Genomic DNA, 25,258 nt, shown 5'->3' on the forward strand with positions numbered 1-25,258 from the left:
CCACAAACCACTGGACTGTAATGGGAGCATCCCCATGCCACAAAAAAACATCGGTTTCTGTAAGGTCCTGCAAAACTCGGAGGTCCCGCCAAGCACCAGCATGGTCCCAGTGCCCTGTTCCTATCAGCCCAGCTCTGTCCCAGCAAGGGGCAGCTCCATCAGCGAGGTGCAGCCTTGGGTAAGGATTAGATGAAGTGAAAGTGGGTGCAAGAGTGGCTGGGAAGCCAAAATTGGGGAGTCACTCCCACTGCCACCCCGGGAGGTGACAGAGTGGCACTGTCCCACCTGCAGATGGCAGGGATGAGGGGACAGGATTTGAGTGTGACAGCAATCAGTGATACGGGCAGCTCCGTGGGGCCAGGTGCAAACACCCATCCTCAGCAGGGATAACCCGCGGTGCTGGCCGAAGCCCTGGCCGGGGACAGCAGCCCCGTCCCGCTCAGAAGACAAGAGCAGGGCGTGAGGGGGAGCGGCGAGGCGCAGCCGCTGCTGGTGAGCTGCACGGCACCCTGTGCTGTGACCTTCTGCTGGCAGCCCACCGAGCTGCCAGGACCAGGAGTCTGGAAAATCCGTCAGCAAGTGAAGTTTGAGGGAGACAAGGTCACCCAAATGCTGACAGCAGGAAGCTGAAGGGAGCTGTGCTCACGGCCTCCCCAGGCAGGACAGGACGCGGGGCAGCGGTGACACGGGAAAGTGGCTCCTGCTGCACGGGGCAGGGTTAAGCTGGGCAAATAGAAAACCTTTCTGGCAGATAGGGCTGAAAAGCAGTGGAAGTGATGGCCTGGGGAGGGGGTTAAGGAGATGTGTGACAAATGCTGGGCACACGTTAGGCGGAGCAGCTCCTGTCCTGGGGCAGGGACATCTCCAGAGCCAGCCCGGTGATCTCCGAGTTCACCTCCCAACCCACTGCTCTGTGTCCTGCCTCCTCACAGCCGTCCGGTTCCAGCACCCCTCCAGCCTCACCCCAGGAGCCCCTGCCCTCTGCCCTGGTGCCCCAGCATCCCCCTCCTGCTGTGTCCCCTTCCCCAGGCGGCACACACAGCCCCAGCCTGCCTGCAGACAGGCGCCGTGGGCTTGACCGGCTGCATCTTCGACAGGGAGAGCTGCGAGCCCAGAAAGCACTCAAATGACAAAGTACCCGTGCAGTGTTTGCTACGCAGAGCTCCTCTCCAGCTTCCCTGGTAATGCACGGGGAGAGGGATTTTCTCTAATGACTGCTGCAGGCAGCAATCCTTCACCCGCCCCGTGCTTCGGAGCTGTGGCTGGGAGAGGTGGCACAGCGTGGGGAGGGAGCTGGCTGGGGCAGCCGCAGCTGTAGCGAGTCCAGCCGTGCTGCTCACCCCACAACTACACCGATGCCCCGCAATCCCACAAGAAACAACACAGTAGGTGCTCTCACACCTCACTGTTTGCTCGGTTGCCTCCCAGCACCTGCTATTGCAGTGCCACCGCAGCAGGAGATGCTGCTCTGCTCCAGCACGGGCTGCAGCCCACAGCCCAGCGCTGCCCTCCTGGCCCACGAGCTCCATGGGCTCGTCTGAGCTTGGTTCACAGCCGGGGAAACCAAAGGACTTGTGGCTCCTGCTCTCCTCACCCATCAAAAATTCATTCTGCTCACCCAGTGCCAGTGCCTGTTACGCTGCTTGACTGCGCGCTGACTGCGGAGTGACACTGTGCGGGGTGATAGGAGGGATGCACGTGCGCTTAGCTGAAGTCCCTAGGAAGACTTAAGCCCAAGTTCAGAAAAAACAAAATCAGTTTTCCTTAAACAGGAGCATCCGCACCGGATTTATACTATCTTAAGCAAACTGTTCCAGTAGCACCGACGCCAGTGCAAACAGTGATAAAGAGGGCAGGGATCCCAGCTCCTTGCAGCCGTCGTGGTGCAGATAAGAGAGGAGCAGGAGCAGGACCCAGTCCTTCTCCGGCTCCAGCAGCCGGGCAGGAGCCTTTCCTCCCTGCTGCCCGGCGCCTCCCTGCCCCTGGGCGATGCTGAGGAGCCATCTCCATCCTCCTGGGGCTCCACAAAAGCGACAGACTCCTCGTGCCCTGGTGCCTGCCAGCACTGACGCTGCCCCTCACCTTTGTACATCATGTCCTGGCACAGTAGCAGAGCACAGGGGTGGCCACGTGCCCCCAGCCACGCCACAGCGGCCAGGCTGGTCCCTAATAAAAACCAGGGGGTCTGAGAGGAGCATCCATAGGCCCTGTGCTGTGTGCACGTACACGCTCCTCCGGTGGGCAGAGCTTTATTTTCACAGTAAAACACGAGCAGCAGCTGAACCTAGACGGTTCAACAGATCCTCCTGCGCTGTGCATGGCGAATTAGTCCCAAAGCGCTGCTGCCCTGCCCTGTCCCAGGAGAGGGGAGCGATGTGCACCCAAGCAGGAATTAGGGCAGAGAGACAGGGATGTTTTTGTGTCTCGTGGAGACGGGGATGATTTCTGATAAAATCTTAGCCCTTTGGCCGCTATGAGATGAAAACAACAGCGAGGTGAGAGCCAAGGCATTTCAAACCACCAAAATACTAGACAGGCTCTCGCTCTGCGAGAGGAGAGCTCGTTGACCAGTCATAGACAAAATGGCCTTAGAAATAGTAATCAGGAGCATTGCTGGACAAGATGATGTTCAAATGACACCAAGTCCGAACAAACAAGCGCTGCAGGTGTGTTATCCTCGCCCTAAGCACTACTAACCCAGGACATTCAGAGCTAAGTGCCTCTTCACAAGTGATTCAATTAATTCGAGTCAACAGACACCAGCTCAGCGGCCGGAGCTGAAGGGCAGCGGCAGCAGCTGGGCGCTTTAATCCTCTGCACATCACGCCTGGATGCCCAGATCCCTGGCTCTGCCAGCACGGGGCAGGAGGCACAGGGCAGGAGGCACATCCCCGCCGCCTCCCCGGGAGCTGCCACCGCATGGCACAGCCACCAAAGGCATCCTCAGAGCCACTGCAGGGGAACTGCTGGCGGGCAGAGCTGGTGGGGGGGCAGAACAAGGAGGAGAAGGCACCCGAGGTGGTTCATTGTGCCCTCTGCCACCCCTTCTCCTGCCCTACCCCAAGCCCCTCTGCTCTGCCCGGGCTGCGGGGGGCTCCCACGGGGACCCCAGCCCCAGAGGGCCGGGAGAGGAAGCGCTTTGAAGTGTCTCGGTGTCGCTGGCACAGCCTGCGCCGGAGGCGGCGTGCGGAGACTCCCTAATGCGCCAGCCCTTTCAGGGGCAGCCTTGGCACTCGGAGAGATGGCGTGTGAATAGCCAGGACAGCCACAGGAAAAGCAAAGCAAAGAAACCAAACGACAGAACTCAGGGAGGGGGGGGAAAGAAAAACAACAACAACAAAAAAAATAGTCGCTGGAAGGAAAAGAGCTCCCCAAACCTCTGAGCCCAGCTGCGCCAGCCCCGTGAAACGCGGGGGCACGAAGAGAAAAGCGGCAGAGCCGGGGCCCCCTGCGCGGGGTGCCCGGCACGGCGGTGCGGAGGCGGCGGCAGGCGGGGAGGGCAGCTCCAGCCCGGCAGGACACCTCCTCCTGAGCCTTTCAGAAGAGCTGCTCGGCCCGGCCGCGGGCACCTCGGGGTGGCGAGGAGGATGGGGTGATGCAGGGAGCAGCCTGGGCTCTGCCTGCCTGCGTGGGGCTGGGCGGTGGGATGGAGGGAGCATCCTCCAGGGATTGAGGGAGACAGGAGGGGTCTGGTTTGTGCATCTCTGCTCCCCGGCTCGTGGCACTGGGGTTGGATCGGGATTATTTTGGGTGCCCAAGCTGCAGTGCAGCGGGAGGAGCCCCGCACAGCCCTGGAGACAGCGACGAGACAAAGCGGAGCTGTGTCTGTGCTGGAGATGCTCTGCCGCCTCCGGGGAGGCTGCAGCTTAGGGAGGGTGCGATTTGAGGAGGTGGAGAGCACATCCTGAGCTCGCACAGCCGTGTCTGGGAGTGTCTGTATGCGTGTGCATGGATGAATATAGGGATGCACACAGCCCTGCCAGCACAGCCGAGGGCAGAAAGGGGGCTGGGGCAGAACATGGCAGTGTTTACATGGCCAGGCCAGGACTGATGCTTTAACCACAGGGCTCTGGCTGCTAACGACAAAGAGGGGAAGAGCTCAGGCCCCATCTACAGCCAGGTGCCCCCCTGAGCGGGTCGGTACCCATGGGTGGGAGGGAGCCCCTTGCTCTGTGAACAGGCGCATTTATGCGTTCCCCATGACCAAAGGGACCGGGAAGCAGGGGCTCAGCCTGCCAGCAGCTGTTCTGAAAGGCCTGGGAGCACAGGAGCATCCTGCTCTGCCCTCAGCCCGGCCGCGGGGCAGGAGCCCAGGCGGCCGCAGCACCCGCGGGTCCCTGCGTGCGGGGAGCGGGCGGCAGCGGGGCAGGGCTGCTCGGGGCCCGCGGGCGGTCGCGGCACAGAGAGGCGCTGGAGGAGCACGCCGCGGGGCCAGAGAGAACCGACAGGCACCCTCTCACTCTCTCTCACTCTCTCTCTCTTTCCTCTCTGTGCCTCTCTGCCGGTCGGCTTGCTACATACCTCCTTTCCTACATATTTTCTTGTTGGGCTTTCGGGTGCATTCCTTGGAAATCCGTTTTACTGTAAAATGAATAAAAGACTACAAAATAACAGGAGGCTCCACCGGCTGGAGGGGGGCATGCAATCACAACCACGCTGCCGCCCACCCGCCGCCCCGGGACCGCGGGAGGTGGGGAGGGAGCGGCGCCGTGGGAGGAAAACTCTGGGCCAGCCGTGCTGGGCGGGTGGGAAGGGGCGGCCGAGAGCCCACCGGGACGGAGGGGCAGAGCCGGCGAGGCTGCCCTGAGCGGGGCAGAGCTGCCCCGTGTCCCATCCAGCCCCCTGCAGCCCCCCGGGGCTCCCGCGGTGGTGAGGCTGTGGCGGGCACGTGGGCAAGGTGCTGCCTCCTCCACCCTCTACTTATGGTTCAGGTGGGGTGCCCTGCGAAGGAAAAGGTTAGCCAGGAGGCAGCCGGTGCTGCTCGGCCTCACCACCGCGGGACCGTGCCCCCCAAATGCTCGGCTGCAGCTGCAGAGCGATGCCCCCAACCTCCCGCCTGCACCAGGATCCCCCAAAAGGGCTTCTGCGGCCCCAAAAAGGGCTCTGTGGCCCCTTCCTGGCCCGAGCAGCCCGGCCCCGGGAGAGGCAGAGTGTTCCTCCCAGCGGCGGCCGCAGCCCGTGCCCACGGCTAGCGCATGGACCTGGGGGTGGGAAGGGGGGAGGAAGGACAAACCCAAACCAACTCAAGACAGAACCTGGCACTCGGCGCCTGGGGAGCACAAACCAGCTCGTCGCTCTGTGGATCTGCGGTCAGAGAGTCTGATTCAGATTTAGCAACACAAGAGAGGAACCCGTGACGATGCCATGGAGGTGGAAGGGAGAGAGGGGAGGGGGGGGACCAAGAGGCGTGGAGGGGCGGGAGCACGCGAGACAGAGATGGCAGCTGAGGGCGAGCTGAGTGGCCAGAGGAAGCTTTCCACGAACAGACAGCATGCTGCAGGGTCCACAACCACATGCGGCAAACACAACACCCAGGTGAGACCAACCGCTGCTGGGCAGGGGCAGGGGCAGGGGCAGGGCGGCCCCCCCTGCCCTCCCAGAGCGCTCGCTCCTGCGGGCGCCCCGGCGGGGACTCACCATCCTCCGTGGGGATGTAGATGTTGAGGTACAGACAGTCCTCATTGGGGTCCTGGATGTAGGTGGCCACGATGTCCAGGTTGGAGGTAAACCAGATGGGCAGCATGATCTCGGGAACGGCGTTGTGGATGTTCTGGGGGCAGACCGGCGAGAAGTGGGTAGCGTTCCTGATGCCCGACCAGGAGGGCGGCGGCTCGGGGGGCATGAACCTCTTCTCCCCGACGGGGGGGGCGGCGTAAGGCACCCCCAAGTACTGGTCCACGGGTCCCAAAATCTCGCTGGGCAGCGGCACGCGCACCCCCCGCAGCTTCCCATAGTGCGTGTTGACGGTGGGAGAGTAGACCTGGCCCTCCATGCGCACGACGGCCGAGGCGAAGCTCAGGACCCACAGGGCGAGACGCAGGTCCCAGCCGGCCACCAGCTCAGGCACTTGGAGAACAGGGGGCAAGAGAGGGCTTCTCCAGAGTATCAGCCACATCGTCCGGGAGGAGCAGCACCAACATCCAGGCCTGAAGCTACCTGGGGCGAGGGCTCAGCGCATCCCCATCACCGCAAGCCTCCGGTTTTCCCAGCAGGAACGGCCAGATCCGTGGGGCGGGAGAGCCCGGAGACTCAGGGACAGAGCCCCGGAGCGACGTGCCACCGTGCCTCAGAGCCTGCGAGCTGCCTGCTGCGGTCCCCCTTCGAACGGCCCGGCCCGGCTGGGATTGCTGATGCTGCGGAGAGACGGAGGGAATTAACAGCAGACACCCTGCAAAGAGCCACAGGGCTGCAGCACCCGGGGGTGCCCGCTCCTACCTGGGCGCAGAGCGCTCCCCGTGCTCAAGAAGGGGCTGACGTTCACCCCCCCGGGGCAGGAGCCTGGGCTGGGATGCTGGGGAACACCCGAGGTGCTCCAGGAGACGGAGCCCCGAGCACGTGCAGACACACAGACAGCACCCGGCCGCACACGCTGAGCCCACCCATGGCACAGAGGGACCCCCGGCACCGGCTGCTGGGTGGGCAGGGGTCCATGGCCACGTCCCCCCCCACTCTGCTGCCCCACACAGGGTGGTGGGGGGCACGGACACCGGGCAGGTGGCTGGGGACGGGGACCTGAGGCCGCGTGTCAGCGTGCAGGGCTGCGGCGGGGAGCCCTGGCTGGAGGCTGCATGGATTTCCAGCGCTCTGCCCTTCCCCTCCCTGCTCCGCCTGCCGCATTCAGGGCTTATGTAAGGGCCCCCCCTCGCCTCCCCCCGGCTCCCGGGGACGGGCACACCGTGGCCACGCTCGCTCGTGGGCTCCTGGCCTCGGTGAGCCGGTCCCTGCTGAAGGCACTGCTCGGGGAGGGGGTCAGAGGCTGCCGCCCGTCTCAGCCACACGTGCTTACCCTGGCGGGGACGGCGGCAGGGCACCTCCATTTGGCCCCAGAGCATCCTTAGGTGCCCACCTGGTAAAAGCTCTCCGAAGCTCGGAGGGGAGCAGAACTGCACTGGAATTACTGGAGCACAAAATAAGGGCTGTGTGCAGATGGGAGGAAGAGGCTCTGCTCAAGGCTCAGCTGGGCAGGGACTCCACTAATGGAGAACACCTCATCCAACGAGGAAAATCCGCAGAGAAAAAAAAAAAAAAATACACGGAGGGCGTCTCAAATCTGCACTGCACATGTGCAGGCAATTCACTGCCGGTCATTAAGGAAATGGGCCTGTGCTGTGCCTGCCCTCCTGGTATGCCCAGGGAACACAGCAGGCTCAGAAATCAGTGTCTGACAGGCGTAATAAGAAGCACTCAGCCCAGAAAATCACGTTGCTGCATCCGGTCCACCCGAGCAGTGAGGCTGTGCAGGGCTGGGAATGCAGATGTGCTTCCAGAGCCCACAGACAGCAGCGGTGTGAGACAGGGATGGCACCAGGAGCGATGGGCAAGGAGCAGCAGCAATATCCAGGGCCTGGGCATGGCCTGGGGACACCCGGCTGGGGACAGCCCTGAGGGGTGAGGTGTCACGGCTGGGGGCATCCTGCTCTGTGCCCCCGCCTGCTGCCTGACCAGGGGAGGTGGCACCAGACAAGCACGCACTGCAGGATGCTGACACTGCTGCGTTACCCCAAAACAGGTGCTGGAGCCTACAAAATGCAATGCGAGGGCAAAAGAAGCGTACCAAGGGCAGAAAGGCAGCCAAGGCACCCCAGCACCCCGAGCTCTGCGGTCACACCACTGCTGCTGCTGCCCCAGCTCCGGAGAAAAACCATCGCTCATCTGCTGAGCACGGCGCTGCTGGAAGGCAAAGCATCCAGCCCACATCATCTGTCCTCGTCCTTTGGATGCCGCGGGTTAGGATGAAGCCAAATTATTAATGAGTGTCGTATCTGGTTGGCACGCCTGGGCGCTACGGGCAGCCTCGATACTGCCCGTAGCTCCCGGCAGAGCCATTCGCTGCCAGCCCTCGTTCCTGCTCTGCAGGAGCACGCCGCAGCCCTTTGGCTTACCAGAGGATTCCCTGGCTCCGAGCTCTCCCAGAGCCGTGGCCGTGCATCGCCTTGAGCATGGCAGCTCCGGCACTGCCTCAGCCAAGGGATTTCACAGCGTGAGGCACACCGGGCACCACAAAATTAGGGCCGAATTCACCCCCTGCTTCCCATCCTTGGGGTGGCTGCACACCTGGCATAGCCGCTGTGTCGTTGTGTACTGCACAACAAAGAAGAGGTCGTTTTATTTTTTTTTTTAAGTAAAACAGAGCCCAAAACAGCTTCTTGCTATATCTCCTCTGGATTATGCTATCATGATATCCTTTTGGGTTGCTTAATCCTCACCTATGGCTCTTCCAACAGCTCTGTAAAACACGGGGAAATCTGAAGACAAAAAACTGTCTGTTATGGTAGAATTAAAGTTCCAAGTACACTTCCATAATGCAAATAAAATCATACTACGGGATTTGCAGTTGTCTCAAATTATGAGCTGTGTGAAGCATCACAGACGGAGGTGAGTTACGTTGGCAACAGCCAACTGTGTCCGGATAGAGATGCACAGTCAAGACCCAACAACCCTAATGTTACCTCGGAGAGCCACAGAGTGCTGACAATAAAATCCACATCACGCTATTTGAACATTTGTAATTCCAGATTTGGTTCCATCGTTTTTTTACAGACTTTTCTCCTCCATCTGCCGATGCCCCTGCAGCACAGAATAAAGGCACCCAAACAATCTCAGCAACATGCTCCTAAACCCTCCTATATTTGGATTGGTTTTCAATTACAAAAACAAAAACAACGCAAGCCCTAAATCTGGAACTCCCTGGGTTTCAAACGCCTCATTTGGGATGATTACAATCCCCCCGAAACACATCTTACCCGCATATTGCTGTTCTGCGCTCTGCGCTCCCTGCTGTAACTTCGTGTTAGCGTAACATTTAGTAGGGGAATTTAGCCTTAATTTAATATCGACGGGCTGCCACCAACACCAGCGCCCAGCCCTCTCCACCGAGGCGCTCCCGGGGGCAGCTGCAGGAGCCCTGCATCGCTGCGCTCACCCCAGCGGGGCTGAAGGCTCCTTCCCCCAGCCTGCCCAGGCGCACGCAGTAATGAAGGAGAAGATCCAGGAGAGGACGTTTCGTTCGGGAAGCTATTCCCTCGCATCCCACGGGAGGTGGGAGCGAAGCGTCCCCAGGATGAGCCGCCTACGGCTCCTCCCGCTGCTCCCGGCCAGCCCAGCTCTTCCCCCGGCAAAGGTGGCTGCTGCCTCCCCGCAGCCCTCGCGAGCGCTGGAGGCTGCCAGTAGGAAATGGAGGCTGCCAACTGGAAGTGAAACCCGGCTCGCCCGGGCAGATACGGCCAAGCTGGGGACACCGAGACGAGCGCACGAGCGAGGAGCCGGGAGAATAAAGCCGCTGCAGGCATCCTGGGTCGTCCTGCCAGACCGCGGAGGGCGGCTGGTGCGAGCGGAGGAAGTGAGGCTGCTAACTGTTAATGATTTTATTCATGCATCTTGGAAAACAAACGCTGTATCGGTATTTCCACGACTGTACTGTCTGCCAGGCTGCTCCCTCCCCAACAACAAGACGCTCTCCATGGAAACCTGAGCAGGCGGATCCCGCGAAGCCGCGGTTGCAGATGCACAGCGAGGCGTCCCCGCGCCAGCCACAAGAGTCGGATCCACACCTCTGCTGGCTGAGAGCTGTGGGCGAGCGCTGCCAGGCCGGGCCCTCGCATCGGATCTCCGCTCCCCTCCCAGCAATCCGCACCCCGCTGCTTCCCTCCCCGCCAGCCCTCTCGCTGCTCTCCTCCTGCACGCAGCGATTTCGGCTCTTGCCAGCCGCCGGTGCCTTCTGCCTGGCTGGCGGTGCTGCACAAACCTCAGGAGCACAGGAGCTGCAGCAGCACCGGGCTGATGTGCCCGTGTCCCTGGGCCCCAGCATTTCTCTGCCAGCCATCCTCTGCTCTCACCCTCCGAGGGTTTTGGCCAGGATTGGTGCTGGAGGGTAACACTACGGAGCAGTGGTTAAGCACAACGGGTTGTGCCCAGCGGGTCTTTCTGACACCAGGTTTCTCATCCATGCTGCAGGCAGACGTTTCCCTGTCCTGCAGTGCTGGGGGAGCAGTTCTGGGAATTCAATCCATCACACAGCCTGTGCACAGCAATAAATGGTACCAGCGGCACTCAGTTACGCTGAGCGGGGACAAGCAGGGTTTCAGCAAGGTCTGCTGGTACAGCTCAGCGTTTCTCTGGGTGACCTAAATGACAGGACGAGGTATGTTTTAAAATCTGCACACGACACCCAGGGCTTTGGAGGCCAGGGCTGGAAGTTGACGTGCTCCTGACAAACTGGAGAGAGGGCTGAGCGGTGATGGGCAGGGCTGAGAGGCGCTGGCAGGAGAAAGCAGCAGCACAAATGCGGGCTGGGGAAGAAAAGGCAACAGTGCTTCTGCCAGGGGGGTCAAAAGGGCTACAGGGGAGTACAACCTGAGCGTGAGCCAGCATGTCATTGTCACAGGAACGGGCAAGTACTGGAGGATGTGTAGGACAGCTTATAAAGGCACACGAACTGCCTCTCGTTATTCTGCTCTCCTCCAGCTCATAACGATACATCAAGCAATGATGCTGTTCTCCTCTAGAGAACTGCTTCATCCCCCAAAAGATTTGGGCCAACCAAGAGAGGCCACAGGAGACCAGCAAGGCCACAAAAAGCCTGGGAAGCATGGCCTTGAACAGAAGCCTGGAAGACAAGTCCTGTCAGCAGGCGCAGTTTTACAACGTGGAAAGGATGCTGCAAAAAAACGCCCAGAAGTCTGATGCTGAACTCAGTGCTAGGCAGTCATGGCAGCGTCCTTCCCCTGCCCTAAAGCCTGACCCTCCGTGGGCGAGAGCCATCGGTGGTGACCCTGATGGACACATCCCATCATGGTAGCCGAGCTGGGTTCAAGGTGGACTCGGGGGAGACAGATCCAAGGGCTAAAGGTGCATGCACCACCCAAACCCGGCTGGCATGCAGATATGGCTAGTCATCAGTCGTCCTACCCCATAAACAGAGGACAGCCCAGAGCCTGCTGCATACAGTCCTCCAGGCATAAACTGTTAAGCCTGGGATTGGGATAGGATCCGGTCATATCTAGGCTCCTCGGAGTTTGGACAGCAAAAGGAACTCTGTGCTGAACCTCCTGGCTCACCGTGAGGGTCTCCCTGAGGCTTGCAGTCTGACCCTCTCCTCTGTGCAGTAAATAATGAAGTGGCCTTGCCATCACGAATCTTGTTAATGTCACATTTACCATTAGAAAATTGTTAAATCGCTGTCTCGCTCACAATTAAGCACTGCTAAATCACTATTTTCATCAATAAATATATTGCTGCTTCGCTCGTGTGAGTGAAGTGCGGAATTCCTTTTGTGGCAGGAGGAGACGCTTCCACGTTAAGAAAGGAGAGCCAGGTGTACACCAGGGAAGGGTAAAGGTAAGCTCATCAGTAAAGGGTGCTCCAAGGCAGGTGGACAGAGCAAATGACACCTCAGTGTCCCCTCCAGCCCAGTCCCCTCCACTTCTCATTCCCCTGGCTGGCAGCTCTGTCCCTGCCCTTGGTGGCTCAGCATCTAGTGAAAGAAGAGCCATCTCGGCCATGAAACCATCAGTGTTTCGGAGGCTCTGAGGGAGCAGAGCACTCTGGAAGCTTCCCAGCAGCATGGAGCCCACCACAGCTGTCCCCTGCTCTGCAGGTCTCCCTGAGAGCCCCGTGCCCCCATCTCGTCCTCCTCCCAGCGGCACATCTGCAACACCTCCGATAGCACGGCACCACAGTCACTCTGGTGGTACAGAGGGAAAAACAGCCACAAACCTCACCCTCATCCACTTCAATTGCCAGATGCTTCCCTGTGACCCGCCTTTTCTAACTTCTACCCACAGTATCACCAGTACTTAAGCAAAGCTGAATGCCAGGAGCCGATGAGACACTCAGCTGTGCATCCAATGCCCTGGGGAGAAGAAAGATAAGAGACCTCAAGAGAAGCCTCGGTTAAGTTCCTCAGTGCTGCAGGAACATATGTGGGACAGAAGCTCTTAGACAACTCCCAGACACATGCCGAGATCCTCGAGAGCTCCCATTCAGAACAGCAAAAATGTTGCCCCAAATCCCTAGAAATTTCGGTGCCACTTCTGCTGCCGTGCCAACGGCCCCCTGCTGCGATCTGGCCCGGCCCCATTTCCTCCACGCCTGGTGAAAGGTCCTTCAGGAAGAAGCAGATCCTGCCCGCCTCGGGAAGGACTCCAGGAGCAAGGCAGACCTTTCCCTTGCCCACACTCCTGCCTTTCCAGACTTTCTTTTTCACTGGAACTGGCCTCCCCGAGAAGCTGCGGGTGACCCGTACCTTGAAGGTGTTCGAGACCAGGTGGATGAGGCGCTGGGCAACCTGATCTAGTGGGTGGCATCCCTGACCATGGCAGGGGGGGATGGAAGTGGATGGGCTTTAAGGGCCCTTCCAACCCAAGCCATTCTGTGCTTCTGTGATTTTTGGTGTTGATCCCAGTGCACTGTTCGACGCCCTGCTCCTGCCTCCTCCAGAAGGCACACAACCCAGCGGGTGACATAACCTGGCTCCCTTCCAACTCCCATTTAGCATCAGAAGCTCCAAAAACGCAGGCAGTATCTCAGTGTCACTGTGCAGGGAGCGGTGATGCTGCTGAAGGACAGCCGGTGAGCACTGCAGCAGGGACAGTGGTGGGGTAAGCACCCAATACTGCCGATGCAAGTGCAGGGTGGCCTCCGTAGAGGATCCAAGGACAACCGTGTTCGACAGCCTGGGCTGTCTGGGCGTGGGCCACACGTTCACCTTGAGCCGGTCTCCATTTCGACTGACCTTCCCGCTCACTGCTTGCCAGGAGCGTGCAGAAAGCTGGGGGAGGGCCGCACGGCACAGCAAGCAGCTGCTGTGCGAGCAAGAGGCTGTGGGACAGATCCCTGGCTGTGAAGAGGGCAGCGGCAGCAGCCTCTTGGTGGGCTGCCGGACTTCCACGCCGCTCGCAGACAGCTGCTGGAAGTAGGCCGTTCAGTGCCACGTTCTAGGTAGAAATAATCTGGATTATCTCACGTTGCAGCTTCCCTGACCTCAGCACAAAGAAACGACAGCAGCTTTTCTCTCCCTCACCTTGCCGCTTGCATGGATTCAGTTCACAAACGCTTCCCTGCAGGGGCAGAGGCTAATGAGAACCACTGTCTAAACAGCAAACACAGTGCCACGGCCTTGGCACGGATACACACGCGCTTGCTCCCCAGCCAGAACAACTGGCAGCGAAGGAAGAGCGCCTGACCCAGCCTGGCAGATCAGAGAGCCCCGGAGGATTGTCCAGAAGCCCCTGCAATAGGGCTGCACATGCTGCGCCCTGCGCCCTTAGCAATAGCCAGATGGGGCATTGCTGTACGGCAGCTTAAATGGGCCCTGTCCAGGCTGGCAAGAGAGGCAGAGTGGTGTAAAGTAGGGTAGAGCAGTAGTGCCAGTTGGAAGGGGTCCACAGAGATCACTGAGACCGAGACTCAGAGTCAGAATACCTCAGGGCAGACCCCAGGTTAAAACTTAGCTCCTCGAGTGTTATCCAAATACATCAAACACGGACAGGTGCTGGGCATCTACCAGCTCCCTAGGAGGCTCTTCCCTTGCCAACTACCTTCTTGGTAAAGGAGATTTTGCTAATGTCTAGTCTGAACCTCCCCTGGTGCAGCTGTGAGACATTCCCACATCCTGTCACTACATACCCGGAGAAGGGAGGAGCACCTCCCTCCCCGCATCCCCTCCTCAGGACGATGTAGGGTGCCATGAGGACACTCCCAACCTCTTGTCCTCCAGTCCTGAGAAACCCAAGTGTCCTCAGCTGCTCCTAGAGCCATCGAATGGGAAGGGACCCACAGGATCACTGAGTCCAACTCCTGGCTCCATACAGAACCACCCCAAAAACAAACTCTACATCTGAGAGCGTTGTCCAAACACTTCTTGAACTCTACCAGGCTCAGTGCCATGACCACTGCCCTGGGGAGCCTAGACCCTGCCTGCAACCCTTCCAGCACCCGGCCACCCCTTCAGCACCCAACGGGCTGAGCCCAGCACCGGGCCCACCGCCAAGGCCACCTGAAGGGCACCGGGCTGGTTAGTGCCAGCTAGTGACCTGTGGGGCATCGACCACCTTGGCCATGCTAGGGAAATAGCTCTGTGAGCTAAGATCCACGCTCTGCAGCTAGCAACTGGTGCAAACCTCACCCAGCAAAGAGCACGCTGCCGGCACAAGCAGCGCTCCCCTTCCCCGCGCTTCCTTCCCCAGCTCTCAAGCTGCACGCTGACATTATCCCAGCTGCTCGTCGCCATCCCCCTCACATCTGCCAGAGCAGCGGCTTCTGTGTCCTCTCCCGAACAACCGCCTCCGAAACAACCGTGCCTAGCAGGGCCCCCGGTTTTTCCTCCAACACTAATTGTTATGACTGAACCACTTTAGGGAGCAATTACACAAACACGAGACTCTTTTCAGAGGAACAACCTTCCGAAACTCTGTGTCCAAATATGTTTGTATTTCCTGAGTTAGCAACAGCAGGATTGAAATTCAATAAAGAAAGGAGACCAGTGCCAGAGAGGCTGGTTTCGTGCAGTGACACCCCCACTTCTGAAAGGCCCCAAACCAAACAGCAAATATGCAACCCAGCTCTGATGGCATGTCCTTCTCCAAAATGTCTCGTATCCCAGTCCCCCACACTCCTTTCTAGCACCCAGTTGCACCAAGGCCAGGGACCCCCCTCTGGCCACCGGGCCATGGGCAGCTTGCACGGGACACTGCCCTGCCCTGCCCAGCGCCCGTGCCAACAGCCTGATGCACGCTCGGAGGGAGGCTGGGGAAGCACAGGGAGCGCAGGCAGGCTGAGCGCACGCAGCCAATGCTTCCCGTGGAATAGCGTGGTCCGGAGGAGGCTCTATAAATGTAAGGAGGTGGGCTGGGCAGAGAGGAACCGACTGCAGCTTAAAATACAAAGACTTCCTGCGAATGCGACTGGAGAGGGTGGACAACAAAATCCAAGAGTGCTTTGAACAGGAACAGCTACACCAAAATAAGCCATCAGCGTTTCATTTTTACTGACTCAAAGCAGGAAGCCAAAAGCACTTAATCACAGGTTGTAATCTGGAATGCGGTTGTGAGAACCTCCGGTTTCAACAGCAGAGCTGATAAAGGATTGTTTCCTTTACTGACACCTGTCCCAGTCACCTATTTCTTCTGATATCACTATCCATCACTTCGTCAGCCGAGCAAAGTTTCATGGGGCTGAACGGTAAGCCAGGTCATGGGGATGATACAGCGCGAAGGTAATCAGTAATGGGGCAAAGAACAAATATAAGGAAAATGGTTGGAGAGAAGCAGGAACTAGCTTTTCCATGGAAGCTGAATGACAACGTAACTAGTCTGTTTCCCTGTGCAGAGATAATGTTCCAAGTTATCTGGCAGTGTCCAGCCACCACCTTCCTGCACCGCCCTGTCTTGCACTGCCAGACACCAAGTCAGCCAGCGAGGCAGCGAGGATACGGAGCACAGCGGCTCCACAAGGACAGCACATCCCTGTGCAAGGGGCGTGCAGGTGATCCGCATGGAGCCACCCCTCTAGGATCACAGAGCAGGCAGCAGGGCTAGGCTCACTCCCTCAGGAAGCTGGAAAGCCACGACTGGCAAGGAACAGCAGGACAGGCTGATCGCCCTAATACCACCACGCTGGTGCCTGTTCAGACCCAGTGGCACCAGCAGCCACCCACTGCCTTGCAGCTCTGTGGCTTTCCCCGGGCTGCACCGCTGGAGGCAGCTCCTGCAGAGCACCAGGGCACTGCTCAGTGCTCAGGGGACCGCGCTGCCCTGCTCACAGCAGCATTGTCTTCACCCACGGCAGGGGCTGTGCTGCTGCTCTGCAGAGCGCTCAGGGAGGGGAGATCCAGATGCTACTGGAGTGGGGTAGAAAAAAGGGATTTGCAAGCACTGGTTCCAACGCACGGGATGAACAGAACAGCACGAGCATTTACTGAGACTGTAATGCCCGTTCCCTCTGTGTCCGCCAGCAAGCAGGGCTCGCGGAAAACATCAGGAAGGGAATTCGAGAAGATGGAGGTGGGAAAATGCCACGCGCTGCTGGAAGCGCCAGCCCCGCTCACAGCGCCTGTCCTTGCCAGCCGCCCAGCTCACCTGCAGCATCATAACCCCCCCGCTGCCAGCTGTGCCCCGGCCCCGTGCAGGGATGGGGGACAAGCTGGGGGCTGCAGACCCCGGGAGAACACGAGACAGCTTCGAGCAGCCACGTCCTGCAGCAGCCAGCGCTCTGCGAGGTGACGTCAGCCTGGCCAGGAGCTGGCAGGCAGGACACGCCGTGCATGCAGGCTGTGCTGCTCCAGACACTGCCTGCCTCCCGCAGACGCCAGGCCCCGCGCTCCTCGCCCGCTACGGCTTATCTACAAATTGAATTTCACACTTGTGCGCCCCCGGAGCAGGCACGCAGGTGCTGCAGAAGCCGCCCTGCCCCTCCGCATCCTCGCCCCACCCCACCACCGAGGGTAACTGCTGCTGGCGAAGCTTTGTCTGGGGGCACCGGGAGAGCCAAGCTGAGCTCCTGTGCCTTGCAGGGGTGGAGGCAGGCTGACAGCCCAGCCCTAGCGCACGGCAGCCTCCGCTCAGCCTCCACCTGCAGCAAGAGCCATTGGCCACCCGTGTTCCCAAAACAAAGCCAAAGCTGGCACGACCGAGAAGGAGACCACAGAGAACACGCGGGCTGGAGGGTCAGCCGGCAGCAGGGCAGCTCTGCAAAATCCCTCTCGCTCGTGCTGCTAAGGCATGCTGAGGACTTGAGGCCATGCAAGCCAGCAGCTAGGAAAGAAGCCTGTTTAAATTTAATCCAAAATGTACTTTATATTTTTCCCTTGTAGCTTTCTCCTCCCATATTTTCTATCTTCGAGCACAAAAAGCAGAAAGCCTTAAACCTCTGGCAAAAATCCTTTAATGTGTTTTACTGTAAAGGCTGCCTAGTGTTAAGAAATAAGCTGAACCGGAGCAAATCAGGCAGCCTGCGGATGCCCTGGAAGGCGAGGATGAAGCAGGACAAGCAGGCGGGCTGCAGGGACCAGCAGTGCCAAGGAAAGGCGGCCCCGGTGCCAGGAGCGCACCCGTGCTCCCTGCCCAGGTCCCCGAGCACAGCTCTGCCTTGGCAGATGCCCGCTTTGAAGCCTTGCTCCCTGCGGGGGCCGGAGGAGGTTTCTGTGGCCAGGAGGTGACCGTGTGGCTCCCCTGAAGGCTGTGAGCATCCAAACAACCTCAGCGTGCGAGCGTCTGAGCGGGAGGGCCCAGTGGCAGTGGTGAACAAAATGGCAGCGAGGCGGAGATGGAGATCACGTTGCCATCAGCAGCTTGGCAGCACCACGGCCACCCAGCTCCCCAGGGCCTGTCCCCTTACAGCCCAGCCCCGTGCCCTGGTCTCGCAGCCCAGCACAGGCTCTCCTCCCACGAGACCTCTCCCAGGCCCAGCCTCGTGGCTCCCCGCTGTCCCTGCGATGCCACCGTGCCCCCCACACGCAGCGAGCTCTGGGGCAGCGCCGGGGCAGGAGCCCAGCTGCTAGAGGGGAGAGCATCCTGCACTCAGCAAGGGCCTGCCCCGTGCCAGCTCAGAGCTGGGCAGGGATAAACCCAGTGCAGAGCCCAGAGCTTCTGCTGGCTGCAGCCTTCCCACGGGCACGCCACGGAAATCACGGCTCAAAGCAGAGGTGCGCCCTGCCCTGCACGCTTCCCTGCCGCTAGCCTGAAGTACGAGCAATTTGCAGCTCAGGAGCTGTCCGAGTGTATCTCCGTGTATTTATTGGTCCTCAGGGAACCTCTCGTCCTTCTTGAACTTGTCCCATTTCTCCTGGAGCCAGCGTAAGGTTTTGCTGTTCGCAACACCTTGTTCTGAGGACTTGTGTGCTCTGGCAGCACGTCTGTGAGCGGCAGCTCCCCTCCTCCTGGTTTGCACCTCCTGCTAGCGGCGTTTGATGTGACCTTGTACTTGCATGGCAAGAATCAGGGAGCAGTTAACCTCCATCCTTTCTCTCCTGGCCTCCTGTGATTTCTGTAGCTCTATCTGATCCATCCTCTGTTGTTTCTTTCCCAGCCCGAAGATCCTTGCCTTGTTCAGTCGTGGCCACCCCCATGCCAGCAACCTGCAGGTCACACCACACCCTGGGGCGCGCTTCTCGTGCTCCTGCAGGGTGGCAGCTCTCCGTGAGGGGCTGCGTTGGGCAAATCTCTGCAGCGCCCTGCACAGAAGGGACCGTGATGCCAAGGGTGTTCTCAGAAGTCTCCTCCCCGTGCCCGTCTCAGAAACCTTCCTGAGGCTCTGCCAAACGGCCTCGCCTTCGGAGAGCCCCAGCAGCCCCGGCCCAAACCCAAACAAGGCTCAGGCACAGCCAGAGCCCTGTAATGCTCCCTAACGCAACCTTCCCCAAACTTTGCCACCTGCTCCGCTGGCACGGCCAGAGCATCTGTCCACAAGGCAGAGCTTCAGCTCCGCTTGCCAGGCACCTCGCAGGGTATGCTCACGCTGGGATGCAGTTTGAAAATAACAGATGTTACTACACTGCTCTGCATTTTGCAGTGTCAGGAACAAGGCTTCTTTACCAACAATCCCCAGAGCTCCTTGCCAAGGCAGTCCCAGCCCAAACAGCGCTGCCCGGCACAAAGCCCTGCTCACAGACATCGCCCCACGCCCTGAGCCCTGCAGGACAGACAACGCAGCAAGGACAGGGGTTCCTCACGTGCCTGCAAGAAGCAGGAGCACGGTTTCATCACGCACCACAATATCACCTCTCGTGAGCCCAGACAAGTGACCGAACAACTGGCACGTATCCCCAGCAGGCAAAACTTCCAAGCGCCGCACGCAGCGGGCAGGACGTGGCAGTGCCCCCAAGCTCCTGCTCCCTCCCGCAGCTCCTGCTCCCCCCAGCTCCCCCTCAGTCAGACTCCCTCCAGGGGCCAAGTGATGTGGGTTCAAACCACCAGCACTGGCGGTGGCAGGACCTTTTATTCATTCCCCTCACACGCCCTGCAGAATCCTGCTGAGGACAGCACACAGAGTGCCGGGCAGAGCCCGCTCCCTGCCCCCTGTCCCCTGTCACATTGCATTAGGAGACCACCAGAGCTTCTCGGCCGGTGTGCGGCACCACACAGCTCTGCCTCTGCCACGGCTTCCCCCTGAGCACCCGGCACCAGGACGCATCCTGCTTGCTTCTGCTGCCGTGCCCTTGCCAGACTCTGTGCCACGGACCTGCACACGCCCTGGCTTTGGCTGGGGATGCAGGTCCAAGTGCCAGACCCTGGTTTAGAAGAGCCTTCCGAAACGCTCTGTCAGCAGCAGCAGATAACCACAGCTTATCAGCAGAGGAATCGCTGTCTGGGATGCCACAGGGAGAAAATGACTGTCCCATCCTAGCGGCACTAAAGCCCTAAGGACAGAGCCAAGCTGTCCCTGTCCATCGCTCCTGGGTGCCCATCTCTGCACGGGGGCACAGACCTCGTGGGTGCTCAGCCCTCCTGTGCCGTGCGTGAAACTCCTCAGGGTCTTCTGTGGCTCCTCCGCAGGCCATGCCCAGAAAGCAGCTCGCCACGCTCCGTGCCCCATCCACACCGACTCCCACCATCCCTCCACACTTCCACCCGGGTTCCTCACCACTGCGACTGCCACCAGTGCCACCTGGACATACCACGGAGGTCTGTCCGAGGCCACAGTTGGCTCTGGATGGCTCCGAGGGTTTCCCTTCTCACCCACCTGCCACACAGAGGTGGCTCCTGGCAGGGAGGGGAAGGGAAGGCTGCAGCAAGGTGCTGGGGAGGCGGCAGAACCGCGGTCACGGGGGGGGATCGGGAGCTGGCAGAGCTGCTGTTGGTCAGGGATGGCTTAGGTGGAGCTGAAAGGACTCGATGACCTCCAGATCCCTTCCAAACAAGGTGTCCTAAAATCCCTCCTCCCTTGACCCAACGGCAAAGCCAACAGGGACCTGTCGGAAGGGTCTGGACGTCACCATCTCCTTGCTCTCCCTCTGGGGAGAGCCAGGGAAGCCGCCACCTCCACAGCTGCAACCTCAGTGAGCGCCCTGCCAATTCCCAAACCACCTTCTGGAGCCCCGGCAGGCTGCTGGGCATGGGGCAAAGCAGCACCAACCTTCCCGGCACCTCCATGGGTGCAGAGCCTGCGCACGGGGGCTGCAAAAGGGGCAGATCCAGATGTGAGGGGCAGGGCAGCATCCTGGGCAGGGGCTCAGCCTTCCTCTCCAGCAGGGCTGCCCCAAACGCGTGCTGCAGGGTTTGTAAGGCTGCAGGAGGCGGCGGCACGCAGCCCCTGCCAAGATGGGCACCGGGGCTCCATTTCCCGAGCACACGGCTGCGCGGCGCCCACGTGCCTGCGGCCGGAGCCTGCCCCGCGTCTCCCACCCGGTGCTCGGGAGGTTCGGAGCCGCACGTCTGCAGGTGTCCAACCCAGCTCCCCATCCCGACTGTACCGTGTAACCATGGCAACTGCACATGCGAGCGGCAAAGCGAGGATCTGGGCTAACTGCAAATGCAAATGAAGCAAACACATGCACAATGCTAAAAGCGTGACCTCTAAATGTCAGCCTTTAACCATTTTGCAGACACCGGCTCCGGTGGCTGCCGCCCGCAGAGCCCTGCTCCCACGGGGACCTGGGGGCACCCAGCCCTGCCCAGGAGGGTGCCGAGGATGCTCTGGTCCAGCACGGGGAGGTCAAGGGGTAAACGTGCTCCCCGAGAGCACTGCGTGATGGGCAACGGGGGCACCTCCAGCCCTGCTGCTGCACGGCACAGCCACCTGCAGCCTGGGGACGGGCTGCGAGCAGGGGCACCGGGATGCGCTGCCATCGGGGACATGCGGAGAGCTGGCTGGAGGGCGTTGGGTGCGGACCGGGGCTGCCTTGTCGGGAGCACCCTGCCCGCCTGCAGCACGCCCCTCGGTGCTGCCCCTGGTCCCGCCGCACGGCCTCGAGCCCTGCCCAAGGCGCACGGTGCCGGAGCCCCCGGGAGCGCCCCGTGCGCCCTGCCCGGGACCGGGCGCAGCCGGCGCGGCGGAGCCCGCTGGGCACAGGGGGCCGGGAACGGCAGCTCCGAGCCGGGCCGGGCCGAACCGGGCCGGGCTGGGGCCGGCGGCGCGGGGCCGAGCCGCGATGGCCTGGGCCGTGCCGGGCCGGGCCGGGCTGGAGCGGATCGAGCCGAGGCGGGGGGGCCGCGCAGCTGGGCGGGCGCACAATCCCCCTTTCAGCCCGTCGCCATGGCAACCCGCCGGCTCGCCGCGGCCGCTCATCCGGCCCCGTTAACCCCCGCCGTTACCGCCGCCCCGCCCGTTAACCCCCGACACACCGCGCGGGACGGCGGCCACGGCACGGCCACGGCACGGCCCCCCCGGCACCGGCACCGGCACCGGCCCCGGCCCCCGCCCTCCCTTGGGAGCCCCATCCCGGCCGCCCGGTGCCCCCCCTCCCGGTGCCCCCCTCCCCGCCCGCCCGGTGGGTGCCGGCCGGGGCCGTCGGGGCGCACTCACCGTCGGGGGCGGCGGCGCGGCTGGGCCATGCCGGGGGCGGCGGCGGCGGCGGCGGCTGCTCCGCGCCCCGCGCTCCGCTCAGTCCGGCCCCGACCCCGCACCGGGAGCGCGCGGCGCGTGCACGGCGGGGGCGGGCGGGGGAGGGGCCGCCGCCGCAGCACCCCTTCGGTGCCGCCGCCGGTATCACCGAGGGGCCCCCGGGACCCGCCCCGCTCCCGAGGGATGCGCGGAGAGGGGCACCGGGTCCTGGCGGGGCTCTGCGACCTCGGGAGCGCACCCCCGGGACCGCACCGGCACCGGGGACCCCTCCCGGGCACCGGCACCGGCAGACCCCCGGGAGGGGGGCACCGGCAGCGGCACCGCCCGGGGCACCCCGCAGCGCCCCGAGCATCCCGGTGTGGCCGTGAGCATCCCGCTCCTGGGGGGCCCTGCGGTGTCCCGGGGGTCCCACCCGGCCCAGGAAGCCCCCGTAGGGCCCCGAGCACCCCCAACCCCCCCGGGCATCCCCGCAGCGCCCCAGCAGCCCGTCCCGCCGTGCCCTGTGCCCACCCTGGGCGCTCCGCACAAGCCCCTCTCCACCCACCCGCAGCCCCGTGGTGCCCTGGCACAGCCCTGCCCGTCGGAACATCCCCCCAAAAAGAATTTTGCCTCTGCCCTGGGAGCAGCCCCCGCCTCTCCAGTGCCCCGCAGCACCCAGCCGGGCCGGGGGAGTCCATCAGGTACCAGGATGGGATGCCCCGCTCCCAGCATCAGCCCTGGGGCCAGGCACAGCCGTCCCACCCCATTCCACTCGTGGAGTTTCGGGTTCAGCAGACACAGCCCCGCAGCCCCAGCAGCACTCCCGGCCCCCCCAGCCCCTCTGTCACCCCCAATTTCTCCCTGTGTGCCCTCTCCCAGCCCGGGGACATTCTCCCTGCTGCGCTCAGCCTCCTGGCACAGCGCCTCTCCCCCAGCCTGCCCGTGCCGGGGCTACCTTGCTGCTTCATTCCTGCCTGATGGGATTACAGAAATCATTTGAAACAGGGCACGGATTTGGGTCCTGCTGGATGTGTCTGTGTTCTCTGCAGCTCTCTGCCATTGCCAGGGCAGCATCAGCCGCGGCGCCTGATCAAAGAGAAGGACGTGCAATTACCAGCAGACACCTCCACGCGTTCCAGTCTGGGGCTGGGAGCTGGGCTCTGCCTCCCTCCCGCTGCCAGAGCTGCAGCCCAGACCCGACACGGGCTCTGCGGAGCAGCCACCGCTTCCCATTTCAGATGCTTGTGCGGCAGCATGTGAAGGGCAGGCATTTATTTCAGCTCTCCCGATGCCACTGAGGCAGTGAGCGTGCAGCCGAGGGGATCCCAGCACTCGGATGCTGCAGGGCAGCTCGGAGCCTTCCTGCCCCACTGCTCGTTGGTGGGTGGCAGCTCGAGCAGCTTCACTGCTGACCCCTTACACCCAGGAGCTGTCCCTGTCACCCCGTGCACCACCAGAGCCCTGTGCCCACCGGGATGGATGCACCAGCCCTGCCCTGAGCCCCTGGGCACCACCAGCAGCAGCACCCAAGCTCCTGGTGGACCATCTGCCCCCAGCAGCATCTCAGAGGCTCCCTGGGCTGACCCCACAGGTGCATGGCTCCGGGCACAGCCCCCCACATCTTACTGCCCTGGGGGGGCTGTGCTGGGGGCTGCAGCTGTGGCTCGTCACCCGCTCCCACCACCGGCACCGCACAGAGAGCGTTGGGCACTCGCAGGGCTGCTCAGCCCCCGGCTGCAGCTGCTGGAGCAGGCAGCGATTGATTTTCTTGCACAACACCGGTTCTCGTGGTGCCTGACAAGCTGCCTCTGCCCCCGGCAGGCTGCTGGTGCCGGGTGGGGTGGGTGCACGGGGCAGGACCTGTTGCTGCCTATCTGCTGCCCCGGCTGTGCCGAGCCTCCCGTGACCTCAGGCCCCTTCCCATGCCCTGGGTACCTGCTGTGCATCACCCACACGCTGCCCTTGGGCCCCTGCAGGCACCCCTGGGGCTGGCCTTGAGCCCCGCAGAGCCCAGTGACCCTCACGCAGCTCCAGCATCAGCCCCCCAGCCTGATTGAAGGCCACAGGGAGGCTGCGTGCGTTGGTCAATGGTCAATGTGATAAAAATCCCCCCCGTCGCCTCTGGCTGTGTCTTAAGCAGCATTTAGCTGCGACTCAGAGAAGGAGCAGAAGGGCTGGAAGCTGTCAGAGCTACTTAAAACTGCCACTGCTCAGTGCTAGCACCCAGCACAGCAACGGGGGGGCTGCGAGGCAGGCGGCCAGGCTGGGCAGAGCAGCCGTGCCCTGAGCCCTGCCCAGGTCTTGCTCCAGTCCCTGTGTCCCCCGCTGCCAACCTTGGGGCAGCCTGCGGGTAGCCACTGGGAGGAGCAGCCCCTGCACTGGGCTGTGCAGCAAAGCGGGGTCAAGCGGCAGCGGGAACCCAGAGAGGGACGAGGCATCTCCTTCCCCATGGGGAGACGTGGAGAGCCCTTGGCACCAGTCCCCGGGCCCCTGAAAGGGAACAAAACGAGAGGCTGACCCCCAGCTCGGTGCTGTGCCGCCGCCGCCTGCTCCGGCTGCTGCTGCAGAGCCGCCCTCCTCCCAGCAGCAGCGCGGCGGCGATGCAGAAGGCAGCCTCCAAGATGCCGCCTGGCGCAGGCTCAGCCGCCTCCCAGGGCCTGCAGAGGAGGGGGCCGCACACGGCACAGAGAGAGGGGCTCTGCACGCCCAGGGGCAGCCCCCAGCCCACCCAACAGGGCTCGATTTTTGGCACCTGGCCCCAGGGAAGATGAGGACAGGGGCACGGCCATCTCCTGCCCCAGCCGTAGGTCCCTTGGTGGCTGCTGAGAGCACGCTGCGGGCGAGCAGAGCCCCACGGCCCAGGGGATGGGGGCCCAGGCAGGCTGCTCCTTCCAGCCGGGGGGGGCTGCGCCCCGGCCTGATCCTCATTGAAGGGGACAAGCAGCCGTGCCCAGAGGAAGTCGCCCCACACACAGCTGTCTGTTCTCATTAGGCAGGGAGCCCGTCTCCATCACTCCTGGCCAGCAGCACCTTCCCCCCACCACGCAGCACAGCAGGAGGCCGGGCCAGGTGCAGGGAAGCTGCAGGGTAGGGGTGAGCAGGGTGCACAGCTCCCCCCCTGCGAGGGAAGCGCTCAGCTCCAGCTCTTGCAGCAGCAGGAGCTGGGCACAGGGAGGCTCTGGCAGGTCAGGCTCCCTCCTGCCCATCAGCCTGAGCACAGCTGAGGGCATCCCCCTTCCTCCTCCTTCTTCCCAGCTCCCACAGCCGGCCGCCTTCTTGTCCTCACGCTGCTGTGGCCCACCCTACATACTGGTAACAAACCAGTTTTGTGTATTTTTCCTTATAACTGGCGCTCTTTCATGAGGCCCTGCAAGCCTCACAAGCTCCCACCCTCCTAGGGCAGAAGGAAAATACTGGTCCAGAAAATGTACTCAAGGAACTACCGCAGGTCAAGGGTGGCTCCCAGGTCCAACAGACAGCAGGAGGGGAGAGAACCAGCACTGCAACTAAGTGAAGCCAAAGCAGCCTGCCACACACAGACAGATGAGACTCCAGAGCAGCA

The 25,258-nt window shown here is 61.8% G+C and overlaps 1 protein-coding gene across 8 annotated transcripts in view; it reads right to left on the bottom strand.

Moving 5' to 3' along the window:
• Positions 1-22,787, bottom strand: part of NLGN3 (neuroligin 3) — a 33,543-nt gene extending 10,756 nt beyond the window's left edge. For 2 of the 8 annotated variants that reach the window (XM_038184522.2, XM_038184517.2), the window contains exons 1-3: positions 21,679-21,832; positions 5,638-6,353; positions 4,522-4,581 (exon numbers count right to left, since the gene is read on the bottom strand). In XM_038184522.2, the coding sequence (XP_038040450.1) occupies positions 4,522-4,581; positions 5,638-6,115 (538 nt within the window). In that variant the 5' untranslated portion in view covers positions 6,116-6,353; positions 21,679-21,832. Of the gene's footprint in view, positions 1-4,521; positions 4,582-5,637; positions 6,354-7,006; positions 7,025-7,066; positions 7,216-8,963; positions 9,330-21,678; positions 21,833-22,651 lie in introns of those variants that run through there. The other 6 variants (XM_038184524.2, XM_038184521.2, XM_072042907.1 and 3 more) reach the window with 5 other exon arrangements.
• Positions 22,788-25,258: the final 2,471 nt, after the last annotated feature.

Source organism: Anas platyrhynchos, chromosome 10 (genome assembly GCF_047663525.1).
Source record: "Anas platyrhynchos isolate ZD024472 breed Pekin duck chromosome 10, IASCAAS_PekinDuck_T2T, whole genome shotgun sequence".
Taxonomy (NCBI): Eukaryota; Metazoa; Chordata; class Aves; order Anseriformes; family Anatidae; genus Anas; species Anas platyrhynchos.